Source organism: Bufo gargarizans, chromosome 6 (genome assembly GCF_014858855.1).
Source record: "Bufo gargarizans isolate SCDJY-AF-19 chromosome 6, ASM1485885v1, whole genome shotgun sequence".
Taxonomy (NCBI): Eukaryota; Metazoa; Chordata; class Amphibia; order Anura; family Bufonidae; genus Bufo; species Bufo gargarizans.
Genome location: NC_058085.1, coordinates 176654961 through 176675954, shown reverse-complemented (window position 1 = coordinate 176675954; position 20994 = coordinate 176654961). Strand labels below are relative to the sequence as shown.

Here is a 20994-nt window from a genome sequence, read left to right as displayed (position 1 = left end):
AATCAGTCTGCATGTCATAGCAGAGAATGAGGCTTCACGTCAGCCACCACTGCAACAGTCGATTGGCATATATTTAGGCCCAGCACCCAGGCAGAGGAGAGAGGTCCCGTAACAGACAATCTGGCTTCATGTCAGCAGAGAATTAGTCTGCATGTCATAGCAGAGAATGAGGCTTCACGTCAGCCACCACTGCAACAGTCCATTGTCATAAATTTAGGCCCAGCACCCAGGCAGAGGAGAGAGGTCCCGTAACAGAGAATCTGGCTTCATGTCAGCAGAGAATCAGTCTGCATGTCATAGCAGAGAATGAGGCTTCACGTCAGCCACCACTGCAACAGTCCATTGGCATATATTTAGGCCCAGCACACACACAGGCAGAGGAGAGAGGTCCCGTAACAGACAATCTGGCTTCATGTCAGCAGAGAATCAGTCTGCATGTCATAGCAGAGAATGAGGCTTCACGTCACCCACCACTGCAACAGTCCATTGGCATATATTTAGGCCTAGCACACAGGCAGAGCAGAGAGGTCCCGTAACAGACAATCTGGCTTCATGTCAGCAGAGAATCAGTCTGCATGTCATAGCAGAGAATGAGGCTTCACGTCACCCACCACTGCAACAGTCCATTGGCATATATTTAGGCCTAGCACACAGGCAGAGCAGAGAGGTCCCGTAACAGACAATCTGGCTTCATGACAGCAGAGAATCAGTCTGCATGTCATAGCAGAGAATGAGGCTTCACGTCACCCACCACTGCAACAGTCCATTGGCATATATTTAGGCCTAGCACACAGGCAGAGCAGAGAGGTCCCGTAACAGACAATCTGGCTTCATGTCAGCAGAGAATCAGTCTGCATGTCATAGCAGAGAATGAGGCTTCACGTCACCCACCACTGCAACAGTCCATTGGCATATATTTAGGCCTAGCACACAGGCAGAGCAGAGAGGTCCCGTAACAGACAATCTGGCTTCATGACAGCAGAGAATCAGTCTGCATGTCATAGCAGAGAATGAGGCTTCACGTCACCCACCACTGCAACAGTCCATTGGCATATATTTAGGCCTAGCACACAGGCAGAGCAGAGAGGTCCCGTAACAGACAATCTGGCTTCATGTCAGCAGAGAATCAGTCTGCATGTCATAGCAGAGAATGAGGCTTCACGTCACCCACCACTGCAACAGTCCATTGGCATATATTTAGGCCTAGCACACAGGCAGAGCAGAGAGGTCCCGTAACAGACGATCTGGCTTCATGTCAGCAGAGAATCAGTCTGCATGTCATAGCAGAGAATGAGGCTTCACGTCACCCACCACTGCAACAGTCCATTGGCATATATTTAGGCCTAGCACACAGGCAGAGCAGAGAGGTCCCGTAACAGACAATCTGGCTTCATGTCAGCAGAGAATCAGTCTGCATGTCATAGCAGAGAATGAGGCTTCACGTCAGCCACCACTGCAACAGTCCATTGTCATAAATTTAGGCCCAGCACCCAGGCAGAGGAGAGAGGTCCCGTAACAGACAATCTGGCTTCATGTCAGCAGAGAATTAGTCTGCATGTCATAGCAGAGAATCAGGCTTCATGTCAGCCACCACTGCAACAGTCCATTGGCATATATTTAGGCCTAGCACCTAGGCAGAGGAGAGGTTCATTCAACTTTGGGTAGCCTCGCAATATAATGGTAAAATGAAAATAAAAATAGGATTGAATGAGGAAGTGCCCTGGAGTCCAATAATATATGGTTATGGGGAGGTAGTTAATGTCTAATCTGGACAAGGGACGGACAGGTCCTGTGGGATCCATGCCTGGTTCATTTTTATGAACGTCAGCTTGTCCACATTGGCTGTAGACAGGCGGCTGCGTTTGTCTGTAATGACGCCCCCTGCCGTGCTGAATACACGTTCAGACAAAACGCTGGCTGCCGGGCAGGCCAGCACCTCCAAGGCATAAAAGGCTAGCTCTGGCCACGTGGACAATTTAGAGACCCAGAAGTTGAATGGGGCCGAACCATCAGTCAGTACGTGGAGGGGTGTGCACACGTACTGTTCCACCATGTTAGTGAAATGTTGCCTCCTGCTAACACGTTGCGTATCAGGTGGTGGTGCAGTTAGCTGTGGCGTGTTGACAAAAGTTTTCCACATCTCTGCCATGCTAACCCTGCCCTCAGAGGAGCTGGCCGTGACACAGCTGCCTTGGCGACCTCTTGCTCCTCCTCTGCCTTGGCCTTGGGCTTCCACTTGTTCCCCTGTGACATTTGGGAATGCTCTCAGTAGCGCGTCTACCAACGTGCGCTTGTACTCGCGCATCTTCCTATCACGCTCCAGTGCAGGAAGTAAGGTGGGCACATTGTCTTTGTAGCGTGGATCCAGCAGGGTGGCAACCCAGTAGTCCGCACACCTCTTCCATCATCGCCCTAAGTGTTTTCTCAAGGAGACATAGAAGTGGTATTGTAACGCTGATAACGGTGTCATCGCCACTGGCCATGTTGGTGGAGTACTCGAAACAGCGCAACAGGGCACACAGGTCTCGCATGGAGGCCCAGTCATTGGTGGTGAAGTGGTGCTGTTCTGTAGTGCGACTGACCCGTGCGTGCTGCAGCTGAAACTCCACTATGGCCTGCTGCTGCTCGCACAGTCTGTCCAGCATGTGCAAGGTGGAGTTCCACCTGGTGGGCACGTCGCATATGAGGCGGTGAGCGGGAAGGCCGAAGTTACGCTGTAGCGCAGACAGGCGAGCAGCAGCAGGATGTGAACGCCGGAAGCGCGAACAGACGGCCCGCACTTTATGCAGCAGCTCTGACATGTCGGGGTAGTTGTGAATGAACTTCTGCACCACCAAATTCAGCACATGCGCCAAGCAAGGGATGTGCGTCAAATTGGCTAGTCCCAGAGCTGCAACGAGATTTCGCCCATTATCACACACCACCAGGCCGGGCTTGAGGCTCACCGGCAGCAACCACTCGTCGGTCTGTTGTTCAATACCCCGCCACAACTCCTGTGCGGTGTGGGGCCTGTCCCCCAAACATATGAGTTTCAGAATGGCCTGCTGACGTTTACCCCGGGCTGTGCTGAAGTTGGTGGTGAAGGTGTGTGGCTGACTGGATGAGCAGGTGGAAGAAGAGGAGGAGGAAGCCGAGAAGGAGGAGGTGGCAACAGGTGGCAAAGAATGTTGCCCTGCGATCCTTGGCGGCGGAAGGACGTGCGCCAAACAGCTCTCCGCCTGGGGCCCAGCTGCCACTACATTTACCCAGTGTGCAGTTAGGGAGATATAGCGTCCCTGGCCGTGCTTACTGGTCCACGTATCTGTGGTTAGGTGGACCTTGCTACAGATGGCGTTGCGCAGTGCACACTTGATTTTATCGGATACTTGGTTGTGCAGGGAAGGCACGGCTCTCTTGGAGAAGTAGTGCCGGCTGGGAACAACATACTGTGGGACAGCAAGCGACATGAGCTGTTTGAAGCTGTCTGTGTCCACCAGCCTAAATGACAGCATTTCATAGGCCAGTAGTTTAGAAATGCTGGCATTCAGGGCCAGGGATCGAGGGTGGCTAGGTGGGAATTTACGCTTTCTATCAAATGTTTGTGAGATGGAGAGCTGAACGCTGGCGTGTGACATGGTTGAGACGCTTGGTGACGGAGGTGGTGGTGGTGGTGTTGGTGGTACATCCCCTGTTTGCTGGGCGGCAGGTGCCAACGTTCCTCCAGAGGCGGAGGAAGAGGCCGAGGCGGCAGCAGCAGAATAGGCCGAGGCGGCAGCAGCAGAAGAGGTAGCAGGGGGAGCCTGAGTGACTTCCTTGGTTTTAAGGTGTTTACTCCACTGCAGTTCATGCTTTGCATGCAGGTGCCTGGTCATGCAGGTTGTGCTCAGGTTCAGAACGTTAATGCCTCGCTTCAGGCTCTGATGGCACAGCGTGCAAACCACTCGGGTCTTGTCGTCAGCACATTGTTTGAAGAAGTGCCATGCCAGGGAACTCCTTGAAGCTGCCTTTGGGGTGCTCGGTCCCAGATGGCGGCGGTCAGTAGCAGGCGGAGTCTCTTGGCGGCGGGTGTTCTGCTTTTGCCCACTGCTCCCTCTTTTGCTACGCTGTTGGCTCGGTCTCACCACTGCCTCTTCCTCCGAACTGTGAAAGTCAGTGGCACGACCTTCATTCCATGTGGGGTCTAGGACCTCATCGTCCCCTGCATCGTCTTCCACCCAGTCTTGATCCCTGACCTCCTGTTCAGTCTGCACACTGCAGAAAGACGCAGCAGTTGGCACCTGTGTTTCGTCATCATCAGAGACATGCTGAGGTGGTATTCCCATGTCCTCATCATCAGGAAACATAAGTGGTTGTGCGTCAGTGCATTCTATGTCTTTCACCGCTGGGGAAGGGCTAGGTGGATGCCCTTGGGAAACCCTGCCAGCGGAGTCTTCAAACAGCATAAGAGACTGCTGCATAACTTGAGGCTGAGACAGTTTCCCTGGTATGCATGGGGGTGATGTGACAGACTGATGGGGTTGGTTTTCAGGCGCCATCTGTGCGCTTTCTGCAGAAGACTGGGTGGGAGATAATGTGAACGTGCTGGATCCACTGTCGGCCACCCAATTGACTAATGCCTGTACCTGCTCAGGCCTTACCATCCTTAGAACGGCATTGGGCCCCACCATATATCGCTGTAAATTCTGGCGGCTACTGGGACCTGAGGTAGTTGGTACACTAGGACGTGTGGATGTGGCAGAACGGCCACGTCCTCTCCCAGCACCAGAGGGTCCACTAACACCACCACGACCATGTCCACGTCCGCGTCCCTTACTAGATGTTTTTCTCATTGTTATGGTTCACCACAACAACAAATATATTATTTGGCCCAATGTATTGTATTCAAATTCAGCGGAATATAAATTTGAGGCCTAGTATTTAGGCGCTGGGTGACCGGTATGGATTTAGTGACAGAATTAGACTTGGAAATGCACAGAAGCGTGTGTGTGAAGTTATTCTGAATGACCCTATGTGCACCTTGAATATTATATACCCTTTTAGGGATAGATTTCAAATAGCTCTGATATAGCAGGAACCACTAAATTATGAAATTGCTAAATTGGGAATTGTACTTCAACCCAGAACAAAAAATGTGCTTTGACGGACACTAAATAACTTTCCCAGCCACAACAGGACAGCGGTAACGAGAGATTTAGCGGGATATAAATTTGAGGCCTAGTATTTAGGCGCTGGGTGACAGGTATGGGTTTAGTGACAGAATTAGACTTGGAAATACACAGTAGCGGGTGTGTGTGAAGTTATTCTGAATGACCCAATGTGCACCTTGAATATTATATACCCTTTTAGGGATAGATTTCAAATAGCTCTGATATAGCAGAAACCACTAAATTATGAAATTGTTAAATTGGGAATTGTATTTAAACCCAGAACAAAAAATGTGCTTTGACGGACACTAAATAACTTTCCCAGCCACAACAGGACAGCGTTAACGAGAGATTTAGCAGGATATAAATTTGAGGCCTAGTATTTAGGCGCTGGGTGACAGGTATGGGTTTAGTGACAGAATTAGACTTGGAAATACACAGTAGCGGGTGTGTGTGAAGTTATTCTGAATGACCCAATGTGCACCTTGAATATTATATACCCTTTTAGGGATAGATTTCAAATAGCTCTGATATAGCAGAAACCACTAAATTATGAAATTGCTAAATTGGGAATTGTATTTCAACCCAGAACAAAAAATGTGCTTTGACGGACACTAAATAACTTTCCCAGCCACAACAGGACAGCGTTAACGAGAGATTTAGCGGGATATAAATTTGAGGCCTAGTATTTAGGCGCTGGGTGACCGGTATGGATTTAGTGACAGAATTAGACTGGGATATGGCCAAAAAATAACCACACTATTGCTGGTTAAATGCACTTGGTGACGGGCGCAGCTTGCCCCTGATTTAGTATATGGCCAAAAAATGAACAGACTATTGCTGGTTAAATGCACTTGGTGTCACAGCTTGACGCACCACACTACTGAGGGTTAAATGCACTTGGTGACGGGCGCAGCTTGCCCCTGATGTAGTATATGGCCAAAAAATGAACAGACTATTGCTGGTTAAATGCACTTGGTGTGACAGCTTCACCCTGATGTAGGCTTTAGCCAAAAAACAACCACACCATTGAGGGTTAAATGCACTTGGTGACAGGCGCAGCTTGCCCCTGATTTAGTATATGGCCAAAAAAATGAACAGACTATTGCTGGTTAAATGCACTTGGTGTGACAGCTTCACCCTGATGTAGGCTTTAGCCAAAAAACAACCACACCATTGAGGGTTAAATGCACTTGGTCGCAGCTTGGATGCACTTGGTCGCAGCACCGCACAAGACACAAAATGGCCGCCGATCACCCCAGAAAAAAGTGACTGACAAACGGTCTGGGCAGCCTAAAAACAGTGAGTGAGCATTTGAATTTCAGCAGCTCAATGATGCACAGCTGCAGATCGATCGATTAATCAAGTGAAGTCCTTTGGAGGAGTTAATCTGCCTAATCTCGCCCTACTGTCGCATCCGCAACCTCTCCCTACGCTAATCAGAGCAGAGTGACGGGCGGCGCTATGTGACTCCAGCTTAAATAGAGGCTGGGTCACATGGTGCTCTGGCCAATCACAGCCATGCCAATAGTAGGCATGGCTGTGACGGCCTCTTGGGGCAAGTAGTATGACGCTTGTTGATTGGCTGCTTTGCAGCCTTTCAAAAAGCGCCAAGAAAGCGTCACAAAAGCGCCAAGAAAGCGACGAACACCGAACCCGAACCCGGACTTTTACGAAAATGTCCGGGTTCGGGTCCGTGTCACGGACACCCCAAAATTCGGTACGAACCCGAACTATACAGTTCGAGTTCGCTCATCCCTAGTCAAAACACGACTGTTGGATGACAGTGGCAGCTTAACATATTGCTGCGGCTGCTATCTCCACCCCTTCTTCTGTTGTTACTTGTGCTGGCTTCAGCATAATTTTTTCCACTGTCCATTCCTTTGGAGGGCCTAGGCAACTGTCTGTCGGCCATATTGTATAACAACTGTATCGCTAACAGAATGTATTACCTAGGAATTTTGGTGCACTGCACCATTATGTACTTGGTGATAAATTAAACCTGCCAGTAATTGTGACCTATAATACTGATGCACAGTACTCTACAGCTAACAGAAGGGATTAGCGATAAATATTGGTACACTGCACAGTTATGTACACAGTGATAAATTAGACTTGCCGGTAACAGTGGCCTGTAATACTGATACACAGTAACTCTACAACTAACATAATCGATTATCTATGAATATTGGTGCACTACACACTAATGTACCCAGCGATAAATTAGACCTGCCTGTAACAGTGGCCTGTAATATTGACGCACAGAAACTCTACAGCTAACAGTAAACATTAGCTATGAATCTTGATGCACTGTACACGTATGTACATGGCAATAAATTAGACTTGCTGGTAACAGTGGCCTCTAACACTGACTCACAGTAACTCTACAGCTAACAGAATGGATTAACTATGAATATTGGTGCACTGCACCGTTATGTACATGGTGATAAATTGTAGCAGAGTCTGTAGTTCAGCAGTCTCATATACACTACCTCCACCTCCCTGCAGTCTCCCTGCACTCTCCCTCTCCAATATATTCCTACACTCTGTTAACAGTTTTGCAGCAACACTGCCCCTAGTGCATGAGCGTCTTGTCACGTGTCTCCCTATCCTCAGCTTACAAGAAAATGTCGGCGACCGTGCAGGATCAGGGTTTTATTGAGCTCTGCCTAGCTGTGACATCACAGGGGGAAGGCTACCTGTAGATTGGATGGCTGCACGGCATTATGGGTGATCTTGCGTTCCTGGGCTTGGCTCCTCTACAGTTACTTTCACTTTCTAACAAATGCAGCTGCCATTTTAGGAAAATTGATTCGTTATCACGAAGAGTGAGGAGATTCTGAGTCATTTAGAATCAAATGTTTCCTAAACTTCAGACCAAATTCCGCTTCGCTCATTTTTTTGTTCTTTGTATGTTCCTAACCAGACAAATGTAAGGACTTTACAATTCACTTACTTTATTTCCAGTTGCTCCTTTCTCAGATCTCACTGAGGTTTCGTGCACATGCCTGAGAGAGCAGATATGTGTCTGTACACAAGACATCATTGTGCTGGCCAAGCCCCCCTGCACTGCCAACTGTTGCTTATAGCTCTCTCCCTGGATTCTTGAGGGAAAAAAAACATTAACCCCTTCAGCTGCACAGACTCAGGGCTGAAGGCTTTACTGAGTAGCCGCAGGCAGTGAGTAGACAAATGCTGAACATAGGAGCTGACAGAGGAGTTCTGTAGAGCATTGCACAGGTAGGGGGAAGATCCTGTGTGTATCAGAAGTGTCATTGTACAGCTGGGACTTATAGTCCTACAAATACAACATGCTGCTGAGTCTCCCAGCAGGCAGACATGTCACTCAGGGCAGCTCTTGTATTCACTCCCTTTGCAGAGTAGGAGGAGGAGCAGAGATTGTTGTTATTGCAGGCAAACAAAGGGCCAGAAGAGAACCAGGGAAATGAAGATATATATATATTTTTTGCCTAAAACTTGCATAGCTTAGTTATATATTGCTGCCCATCAGATTTACAGTGCTATATATTTTTTTCATAACTCGGGCAACCCCTTTAATTCAGTGCATTTAAAGATGTCAATATACTGTAATGCAAGGCACCAACGAAACAGACCAGTGAGGATGAAGTCAAAGGGGTTTATTAACAAAATAAACAAAGTCCAGGTAAACTTCACTGGGCAAACATCAGGTAAACAAAAAACAAAGGAAAGCCAGGAGTAGTCCCGATCCGTGTATAAGTCTCTGTGCAACTTGCCAGGTAAACGGATGCGTGACGGAAAGTCCCAGGTCCTGGGTCCCACTGGAACGGACGGAGTCCCAGCAAACTTCAGTCAGTAACTAGCAGTATCGACCTAGGCCAGTAGGCCTGAGTGCCGCAGGGCCGCGGTCCTGGTGACAAGTGGGGGCGGCCGGCGGCACGGCACAGCAGCAGGGGATGAGCGCTTCCATTGTGGAAGCGCTCATCTCCATAGTCATCGATCTGTATCGCCGTCCTGAGGACAGCGATACAGATGTTTATGCTGCGGCAGGGGAGGGAGGTGTGTGTCCCCTCCTGTTCCTCTGATAGGCTGTCGGCCTAGTGCTGGCAGCCTATCAGAGGCCGGTGCAGACGGCCCAATGACGTCATCGCGCCGACTGAGCCGTATAGCGAGGGACACAGGCCGGAAGAGGCCTGCATCGCATCGCTGGAGGTAAGTATAAGTGTTTTTTTTTTTTATATAGGTACAATAGTGGCACATGATAAGGGGGGACTACTGGGCTGGCACATGATAAGGGGGACTACTGGGCTGGCACATGATAAGGGGGGGCAACTGGGCTGGCACATGATAAGGGTGCTCTGGCACATAAGGGGGGGTACTGGCACATAAGGGGGACTACTGGCACATGATGGGGGGCTACTGGCACATGATAAGGGGGGCTACTCGCACATGATAAGGGGGGCTATTGGCACATAAGAGGGGCTACTGGCACATAAGGGGGACTACTGGCACATGATAAGAGGGACTACTGGCACATGATAAGTGGGGCTACTGGCACATGATATGGGGGCTACTGGCACATGATATGGGGGCTACTGGCACATGATATGGGGGCTACTGGCACATGATAAGGGGGCTACTGGCACATGATAAGGGGTGGCTACTGGCACATAAGGGGGACTACTGGCACGTAAGGGGGACTAATGGAACGTAAGGGGGACTACTGGCACATAATAGGGGGCTACTGGCACATAAGGGGGACTACTGGCACATGATAAGGGGGGGCTACTGGCACATAAGGACGACTACTGGCACATGATGGGGGACTACTGGCACATGATAAGGGGGGGCTACTAGCATATGATAAGGGGGGCTACTGGCAAATAAGGGGCAGCTACTGGCACATAAGGGGTGGCTACTGGCACATAAGGGGGGTACTGGCACATAAGGGGGACTACTGGCACATGATGGGGGCTACTGGCACATGATAAGGGGGGCTACTGGAACATAGGGGGCTATTGGCACATAAGAGGGGCTACTGGCACATAAGGGGGACTACTGGCACATGATAAGGGGAACTACTGGCACATGATAAGGGGGGCTACTGGCACATGATAAGGGGGGCTACTGGCACATGATAAGGGGGGCTACTGGCACATGATAAGGGGGGCTACTGGCACATAAGGGGCATCATATAGAAGAAACCGCAGCACTCTCCTGTCTTCAATTCAGTGGAATTTATTTCACCAGCAAAAAAATGCGACATTTCGACCGTAAAGGTCTTTCTCATTGCTTGAGAAAGACCTTTACGGTCGAAATGTCGCATTTTTTTGCTGGTGAAATAAATTCCACTGAATTGAAGACAGGAGAGTGCTGCGGTTTCTTCTATATGACGCATCCAAGGGGGAACTTCTGACTGGCTCCCAACACGGCTGGCACTTTATATGACTTTAATTTTTCGTTGTGCTGCTATACGCATTTTTTCCTATGGCACATAAGGGGCAGCTACTGGCACATAAGGGGCGGCTACTGGCACATAAGGGGGATTACTGGCACATAAGGGGAGTTACTGGCACATAATAAGGGGGGCTACTGGCACATGATGGGGGGCACTCTGGCTACTGGCACATGATGGTGGGCGGGCTCTTATTACTGGCACATGATTGGGGCATCTATGGGGCACATCTTACTGGCACATGATTGGGGGCATCTATTGGGGCACTTATTACTGGCAGATTATTGGGTGGCACTATAGGGGCATCTACTTAGGCTAAAAAGAAGGGGTATTTTATATGGGGCTCTATATAGGGGCATTTTATACTGGGACACATTATGGTGGGTACTATGGGGAAGGGGGAGCACTATGGGGTCATCTATGGGGGCACTGAGAAGGGGTATTTTATATTAGCACATAATGGGAACATTAGCTCAACTAGGGGCATTACAAAGGGGTATGTTTTGCACATTATAAGGAGATGTATTACTACTGGGGGGGGGGAGAATTATGGTGGGCTTTATTACTCCCCCATGGTATGACCCCCTAGTAGCAGCACCAGCCTCTCCCTGCTCTGCTATCCCTCTGTCCCTTCTCCAAATGCTTATTATGAAATCTTTCTCATTAGGATAAAACACATCAGCTCCGCCGAGCCCCCGGCCAAGTGTTGAAGTGGTGTCCGAGATCCCCAAGGGCCAAGCCAAGTAACTGTACGTTTTTATGTGAAATATGTTTATTTATGTAGTTGATCTTTATTATCGATTTTACATTGCAGATTTTTTATTTTCTTTGTAGCATATGGGTGATATTTTATAAATATTTTTATTATTTGGTCAACAGGCTCATTGGGGGGGGGGGGGATTGTAACAGGACTGCCGTAGAATATCTAAAATAGCTGGTCAAGTAAAATGTTGCATGCAGCAATCATTAAATAGGTGGCCAACAAAAAAAAGGGCGGGTCAAAGGGCATGGTAAAACACTGTCTGAGCAAGCTGAGAGTTGTAGTTTTGCAACAGTTGGAGGCATCCTGGTTGGGAAAACACTGTTATCATATGAACAATGGGGGTTCTACAAAAGAGCTATCGTGGGGCAAAGTTCATATTCGTGTTTACACATGTGTTTTAAAATGAATGCTTTCTCCTATTATAAACAAGTAAATGACGCAATGCTGTGGGGCTGGTATGCAACTTTTTCCAGGGCTGGTTTTTATCCCCAGTCCGGCCCTGCCTGCACCTGGATAAGGAGGGATAACAGTGGGCACTGACCAACCTGGGAGGGCACCTTTAATGTGCCTGCTAACAAATCCCAGTGTCCACTCCCCATAGGTCATGATCATACCCTACACCTGTGTACAAGGCTTTGGTCAGTCATTAGTCAATTAGACCAATGCCGGCACCCTAATCTGCTTTGAACTTGCGGCCAGGTGCTATTTCCTTCGCTGGTCGGCAAAGCGTATAATCCCTGTGCAAACCCGTTTTCGAACGTAAATGCGGATGCACGACAGGCTCTGCGAGAGTGCGCAAGCGCGTGAACATAGACACCGGAATGGAATCTGCAATAGGCACTGGAGACAAGCTTGGCCGCAGCGTACTGCTACTAGCCCGGCCAAGCTGTCCCCAAAAGCTATGCTGTCTTCCCCTCTGGTGCACATGCAAACGCAGCCCCACGCTGGTTCGCAAAGGGGTCGGAGATGGTGTATCAATGGAGACACGCGTAACCTGTCCCGCAGCTCCACGAGGACCCTTTTTAGTCACACCGGAGTGCGAGACAGGTATCTTACATATACCAGTTTAAATCAGCTCATGTTAGTGCTTCAATATATCAGTTTTATTCAGCACATTATAGTGAGTCAATATACCTGTTTAATTCAGCGCATTTAGTGCATCAATATACCAGTTGAATTAAACACATTTTAGTAAGTCCATATCAGTGTGTAGTGTGTTCGTAGAAGAGGTTAATTCCCCAAGAGAACAGTTAAATTGTTGCCACTGTTTTATAATCAGTGTACCTAAAGCAAAAGGAAAGACCTGTGCCTCATCATCCAAAAGTCAGAATGTGGGTGGTTGTACTGGTGCAAAAAGCAGTAACAGCACTGTCTGCACCAGCTGTCCAACCAGTAATAGTAGCAGCAGGCCACAGTTCCCCCTTGCTTCTGGTAGGTGGCAGATTATTTGAGGACAAAGAGGATGAGATTGTGGACTGGATGGCTCACTCCTCCTCTCAGTCACAGCAGAAAGATGTTGATGTCACCACTGAGTCTGAAACAGTGCCTTTGAGCCATGGGTCACAGCATTCCTCCTGTTCCTCCTCCTTGCGGCCCCAGAGAAGCCTTTCAAATGCATCACATCTGTCTTCACTGACCCCTCCTGGTGGGGCACCATATTTTTTCCTAAGCATAGGCAACAACAACCCATATGCCATGGAAGATACTCGAGATAGTCTTCCTGTTGATGAGTCATGTGAGAATTGTCTGCATCAGCGTTTGGACTGCGATGAGGAGAATGTTCAGGCATAGTTGGAGGACCCAATGCATAACTGTGATGGTGGTTGTGGTGGTAGTAATGGAACCTGTAGCCATGATGGTGGTGGTAGGAGCAGTGGTAGCCATGGCTACAGTGGAATTAGTGGCAAATATAGGCAAGGGAATCGGAAGGGGGGCCAAGGTGCCCATGCTGGCATATCATAGTCTGAAAAATGTCCATGAAGAGAAGGCAAAACACATACTTGATTATCAAGCGGTGAAGATCGCTTGAAAAAATCTGAACCATTGCATCTACTGGATTTAAATACTATGGAATAAAGTTGTTCACTATTTGATAGTCAAGTACATGTGTTGCCTTTACCTTCTCTTCATAGATTATTATCTAGGAGCTGGTGTGCATCAACTTTCTTCTTTATATTGTCTTGTTTTCCTTTTTTTTTTTTTTAAAACAGTCTTATCAAAAGTGGCAGAGAGAGTGTGGACTATGATTCTGTGTTAGACAGGACCTGGGAGCTGGATCAAGGTGCTGAGGAGAAGGTGACACTAGAGGAGAAGGGTAGTGGCTGTGGTGGCAAAAAAGAGCAAAGGCAACATATGGCTAAAACCTCCAGATATACTACCAGTGCCAGATTTGGTTGTATTGTGACCAGCTCAGGAACTGGTGATGCAGCTGATACCATTGATGCAGGCTCAAAACGTGCCAGTACTAGGCCAAGCTTGGCTGCTGCAAGCTCTGTGGGAGTATCTTCTATATGACAGTTTTTTTTTTCCATCTGGCCACCACACAAAATCCATGGGCATTCAAACACAAACCAGAGCTCAATTGCAGCACATGAAGCAGCATCACCAGTTCCGGTGGAAAAATAGGCCCAGCCAGCATTCGGAACAACACTGTCCTCCTTCACCCATTATTTTCTGTGTCAGCCAGGCTGCATCCCAAGGCACTACAATGTCCTCTCCTGCTCAGACTCCTCCTCCTTGTCCTCCACTTCATTATGAGACATCCATATCGGAATGTGGCCATTAAGCAACTATTAATGACCAGTCATTAGTTTATGTGCAGTTGTGTGTTGGTGGTGCAGTTGTTGCCGTACAACTTAGGGTCCACAAAATGGGTCTGCATCCGTTCCGCAATTTTGTGGAACGGGTGTGGACCCGTTTATTTTCAATAGGGCGGCAAAACACGTGGACAGCACACCGTATTTTGTCCACATCTGCACTTCCCTTCTGTGGCCCCACAAAAATATAGAATATGTCCTATTCTTGTCCGCAGCCACGGACAATAAAAGGCATTTCTATCATAGTGCCTGTCATGTGCGGTCCGCAAACTGTGAAACCCACATGGCCGGTGTCTGTGTTTTGCGGACCTCAAAACAGTTGCAGATGTGTGAATGGACCCCTAGTTGTTGTATTTGTCTTGAATTACCACGCCTTCACCTATTTTTATTTTGCTCTATGGGATTAGTACTTTTGTCCAGCTGTCCATTAAAATTATCTAATTCTCCAAATGCTGTGCAGTTCTACAGTATATCTTCACTAAAATCTTATTCTACTCTATGGCATTGGTATTTCTGGTCAGCTATCCATTCTTTTTTTCTCAAAAATTGTCTCGCCTTCTATTATAAAAAAAAAAAAAAGACCATCTGTGCCTTGTAGTCTCACGGGATGGAGAAGGTCTGTTGCCCCTAGGAATTGTTTTAGTGTGGCAAGGTGCATGCCACCATGGACAAGTGGAGCAGCTGTTACGGCCAGGGACAGTACTTGTCTTTCAGGGCCCACTGGATACATTTTTTACATGGCTGTGGCGACACAGCACAATAGCATTGGTCCAATTGACACTTTAATGTTTGTGCTGGTCTGGTTTCCACACCAGGCTCTTATCTATATCCTCCCTCCTCCTCCATCTTAATAGACTCCCTCCCATCCACAACAGAAACAGGGCAGGGCATTGCTTCCACTCCTGCTCCCTCCTTTCATATGTGTAAACTGAAGCACTGTCATGCCATTTTAGAATTGATGACCCTGAACAAGAACCAACATTTACACCTGGAAACACAAATGTTGACAAAAAAATACTCCAGTCAAGAGCAGATGTTGTTTTTACTGCTGTAATGCCAAGTCATAAAAAAGGTGAATCCTCTGGCAGAGCAGGGGGAAAACAAAGACCAGAGTAAAACCCAGTCTTTGTAAATGACCTCCGTAGTTCCCAAAACGGCATCATACCTGTTTGTCTACAGGTTCTGTGTGCTGTATTGAAGATTAGCACCAATCACCATTGGGCCTCAGCTTTAGGCCCCATGCACACGGCCGTGTTTCACGGCCATTTGCGGGCCGTGGAACCGCGGCCTGGATCCCTCCTGAGAGCAGGAGCGCACGGCGTCACTGGTTGCTATGACGCCGTGCGCTCCCTGCTGCCGCCGCAATACAGTAATACACTGGTATGAACTATACCAGTGTATTACTGTACTGTGCCGGCAGCAGGGAGCGCATGGCGTCATAGCAACCAGTGACGCCGTGCGCTCCTGCTCTCAGGAGGGATCCAGGCCGCGGTTCCACGGCCCGCACACGGCCGTGAAACACGGCCGTGTGCATGGGGCCTTAATAACACACACAACCTGTGGACAGGTGGGGCACTGTTTCTGGTATAAATGAACCATGTTTTCTCATTCTGGATTAACCTTTTAACCTTCAAACATTCTGTACAGATTGCATAGACCCAGTTTCCCCATTACCTTTCTCTCCAAATATCCAACGTTTATGTAAACTTGCAGCAAAGAACACTGGTGCCTGAGTGATAGACATACAGAAATCAGTGATAGCGAGGTTGATGATGAAAATATTGGCGGGTGATCGAAGACTCCGACTTCTGTAAATGAAAAATATATAATCTAGTCATAATATAGTAACCAGGATACATGTGCAGTACCCCAAATCTGGGGGTATCTGCAATATATATATATTTTTTAATGCAATGTTAAGTTATGTTTTTCTATGTAATGTTTGCACTGTACACTATCAGGGACCAGAGATCCAGCTTCATCTGTGATGAACACTACTTCAGGGAGACGGCATGGTCCATGGCTCAGGAGAGTGATTAGCAACCTCAGCTATCCAGAGCCTGCTGCAGATGAGGGACTGCAGCTCAGACACCCATGACCTCGATCACACCCAGGCCAGACCAACTGAAAAAAAGCCTGCATTACAAAGTGGACTCCTACACCCACAAGTGCCAGCTTTCAGCTTTTAGCCATAATTTCAAGACAAATACATCAGCAAGATAGCCTACCAGAGATGCAATCATCTGTCACTTTGACAGCCACCATACCTCATCATCTGAGATATTACACTGTATACAACTAGTGCTGGATGTACTACTCCTATTTTGCACTTAGTAAAGAGAGGCGTTTATTCTTCTACTTCTGGCCTAATTCCTTATACCTCCTTTTCACTGCACCAATTCCCAGGGAGCAACGGCTTGAGGGAGTATACCATGAAACATCCTCTCATCGGAGCCACTACCACTCTCCTCCTCTGCACTGGCTCCTCGGGTGCTTGCTGCACATGACCAGTTTTTAATTATCCTGCCTGAATATTGGCCTTCAGTAGGCTTTATCTCCAGGAGGAAATTAATGCTGACCTTATTAATTGATTTGCAGGATTTGAGCTGGAGTATGCTGAGCTTCAGGATCAGCAGCATTTTATGTGTCTGCTAAGATTAACATTCACTACCAAATATGAAGATTACAAATTAGACCAACTGTAATCTTTAGTTTTGAATTCCAGGAATTGTACTGGAATTGTTCTGCAATGCAGTTTTGTTATTTGGAAATACTGCACAGCTTAGAATATGACCCTTATTTCTTCCTTAAGGTAGCCATACATGCTAGTCTATAGTCCATCAAAATGGACGATTTCAACCAAAGCAATTATTTGTTCATTCACGAAAATTCTTTGTTCTTCTCCTGGTCTTATTGGACATAGCAAGTTTCATCTAAAGGCCAATATTGAGTAAAATGTGTATGACTTCAACTGTAAAACGACTGTTCACCAAATGATCCCTCTTGCAATTGTTTAACTATACACCTATTTTTATCTCATTTTATCTAATGTGTATGGCCACATGGAGATGGATCATGTGATAGACCATGTGATGAGCGCAGTGACGTCACCACAGGTCCTTTTCCTCACAGATGAAGACAGAAGAGAAGCAGGGCTGCGTGGATTAAGGTGAGTTAAATTATTATTATTTTTTTAACCCCTCCATCCCTATTTTACTAATTTTTCCTGTATTAACAAGCTCAGCTCCCCTAGCTTAAACCCCCTTAATGACCAGACCACTTTTTACAATTCTGCACTACACTACTTTCACCGTTTATTGCTCGGTCATACAACTTACCACCCAAATGAATTTTGCCTCCTTTTCTTCTCACTAATAGAGCTTTCATTTGGTGGTATTTCATTGCTGCTGACATTTTAACTTTTTTTTATATTAATTGAAATTAACCCACATTTTTCCAAAAAACATTTTGTAAAATTTTTCAATTAAAACTACATTTCTATATAAATTTTTCTCTAAATTTATTGTTCTACATGTCTTTGATAAAAAAAATTTAATAAGTGTATATTTATTGGTTTGGGTAAAAGTTATAGCGTTTACAAACTATGGTGCAAAAATTTGAATTTCCGCGTTTTGAAGCAGCTCTGACTTTCTGAGCACCTGTCATGTTTCCTGAGGTTCTACAATGCCCAGACAGTAGAAACACCCCACAAATGACCCCATTTCGAAAAGTAGACACCCTAAGGTATTCGCTGATGGGCATAGTGAGTTCATGGAAGTTTTTATTTTTTGTCACAAGTTAGCGGAAAATTATCTATATATATATATATATATTTTTTTTTACAAAGTCTCATATTCCACTAACGTGTGACAAAATATTTTTTTTTTACATAAACTAACCATACCCCTCTCGGAATACCTTGGGGTGTCTTTTTTCCAAAATGGGGTATTATTTTTTTTTCTCACAAAGTCTCCCTTTCCGCTAACTTGTGACAAAAAATTCAATCTTTCATGGACTCACTATGCCCCTCAGCGAATACCTTGGGGTGTCTTCTTTCCGAAATGGGGTCATTTGTGGGGTATTTATACTGCCCTGGCATTTTAGGGGCCCTAAAGCGTGAGGAGAAGTCTGGAATATAAATGTCTAAAATTTTTTACACATTTGGATTCCATGAGGGGTATGGTGAGTTCATGTGAGATTTTATTTTTTGTCACAAGATCACTGCGTTTTTTGTAGAGCCTATAGAGCATGTCCTATTCTTGTCCGCAATTGCGGACAAGAAAAGGCATTTCCTATATAGTTCTGGCAATGTGCGGATCTGCAAAATGCGGAAAGCACATTGCCGGTGTCCGTGTTTTGCGGATCCGCGGTGTCTGTGTTTTGCGGATCCGCAAAACACATACGGACGTCTGAATGGAGCCTGACAGGGGGGTTATCAGGGAGTCTATATGGGGTGATCACCCCCCCTGTAAGGCTCCATTGAGACATCCGTATGTGTTTTGCGGATCCGCAGATCCGTGGATCCACGGATCCGCAAAACACATACGGACGTCTCAATGGAGCCTTACAGGGGGGTGATCAATGACAGGGGGGTGATCAGGGAGTCTATATGGGGTGATCAGGGGTTAATAAGGGGTTAATAAGTGACGGGGGGGTAGTGTAGTGGTGCTTGGTGCTACTTTACAGAGCTGCCTGTGTCCTCTGGTGGTCGATCCAAGCAAAAGGGACCACCAGAGGACCAGGTAGCAGGTATATTAGACGCTGTTATAAAAACAGCGTCCAATATACCTTTTAGGGGTTAAAAAAATCACATCTACAGCCTGCCAGTGAATGATCGCCGCTGGCAGGCTGTAGATGCACTAGTTTACCTGCCGATCCTGTGAACGTGCACGCCTGTGTGCGTGCGTTCACAGGGAATCTCGCGTCTCGCGAGAGGACGCGCCGGCGTGTCCAGGAGGAATAACAGGGCCGCCGCCAGGACGCAATCCTGCGTGCGGCGGTCCTTTAGTGGTTAAGAATGCTATTATTTTCCCTTATAACCATGTTATAAGGGAAAATAATTACATCTACACAATAATTACATCTACACAACCTTGAACCCAAACCTTGGGTGTGGGTACCACATTCAATTTTTTATCACGCGTGTGCAAAACGCATTGCACCCGCGCGATAAAAACTGAACAACGGAACGCAATCGCAGTCATAACTGACTGAAATTGCGTACCTACTAGTACGGGTTTGCCGCAATGCACCTGGGACGCATCCTGAGCCAAAACTTAATGCCCGTGTGAAAGAGGCCTTAGCATAAACGGACAGGCTGTGGATTGACGCTGGAGAGAGGCGATACCCAAGGTTGGGCTGACTACTTGGCATGCCACATGGAATTTTATATGTGTTACGTGCAAATTTGAGTTTCCCCTTTGTGAATATAATAAAATAAGTTTTACTGGAATTCAATCACTGCCTGTGCTGCACTACAGTATGTTTCTGCTATCTTAAAAACTTTAGAACAAAGAAGGAGAGCTATTGCATTTGGAGGTGCAGGCTGTGTGGGACCACAATGTTCATCTTAAAGACAATGGGAAACAAGTCCAGCTACTTCCAATTAGGCCGCAAAATATGGAGCTGGTCTGTGTGCATCCTGCAACTTTTGCAAGACCCACTATATAAAAAGCATATTCTTGTCTGCAAAATGTACAAGAAAGGTTACTTTCTATTAATTGTGGCTCAGCCGTACGGATGCGGACAGCACATGGATGTACTTTTTTTGCGGACCCATTGAAAAAAATGAGACTGTGTGTGATCTGCAAAAAATGTGGATCGGACATGGACCAAAAATACAGTCAAGTATATGACTTCTACTAGGACTTCTACTTCTCTTTTTAAAATTTACTCATGATTTTGGCATCCAAAACCTCATGCAGAAACCTGACTGTGTAATTAAAATTTTAATATATTTGGACTGAAAGTCGTTTTGGACTGACCTAAGGCTAGTTTTCTTACGGGCGTTGCGGGAAAATGTGCGGGTGCGTTGCGGGAACACGCACGATATTTCTGCGCGAGTGCAAAAATTGTAATGCGTTTTGCACTCACGTGAGAAAAATCGCGCATGTTTGGTACCCAAGTTCGGGCTTGGGATCGGTGTTCTGTAGATTGTATTATTTTCCTTTATAACATGGTTATAAGGGAAAATAATAGCATTCTGAATACAGAATGCATAGTAAAATAGTGCTGGAGGGGTTAAAAAATAAAAATTTTACTCACCTTAATCCACTTGATCGCGCAGACGGCATCTCCTTCTGTATTTATCTTAGCTGTGTGCAGTAACAGGACCTGTGGTGACGTCACTCCGGTCATCACATGATCCCTCACATGATCTTTTACCATGGTGATGGATCATGTGATGGACCATGTGATGACCAGAGTGACGTCACCACAGGTCCTGTTACTGCACACAGCTAAGATGAAGACAGAAGGAGATGCCGGCTGCGCGATCAAGTGGATTAAGGTGAGTTAAATTATAATTTTTTAACCCCTCCAGTGCTATTTTACTATGCATTCTGTATTCAGAATGCTATTATTTTCCCTTTATAACCATGTTATAAGGGAAAATAATAATGATCGGGTCTCCATCCCGATCGTCTCCTAGCAACCATGCGTAAAAATCGCACCGCATCCGCACTTGCTTGCGGATGCTTGCGATCTTCACGCAACCCCTTTTATTTCTATGGTGCCTGCGTTACGTGAAAAACACAGAATATAGAGCATGCTGCGATTTTCACGCAACTCACAAGTGATGCGTGAAAATCACCGCTCATGTGAACAGCCCCATAGAAATGAATGGGTCGGGATTCATTG

The 20994-nt window shown here is 46.8% G+C and overlaps 1 protein-coding gene across 1 annotated transcript in view; it reads right to left on the bottom strand.

Annotated features, from left to right (window-relative positions):
- The window catches only part of OPN4 (opsin 4), a 126148-nt gene that overhangs the window by 71314 nt on the left and 33840 nt on the right, over positions 1-20994 (bottom strand). The window contains exon 3 of the mRNA XM_044298607.1: positions 15811-15944. Coding sequence (XP_044154542.1) covers positions 15811-15944 — 134 coding nt within the window. The remainder of the gene's footprint in view (positions 1-15810; positions 15945-20994) is intronic.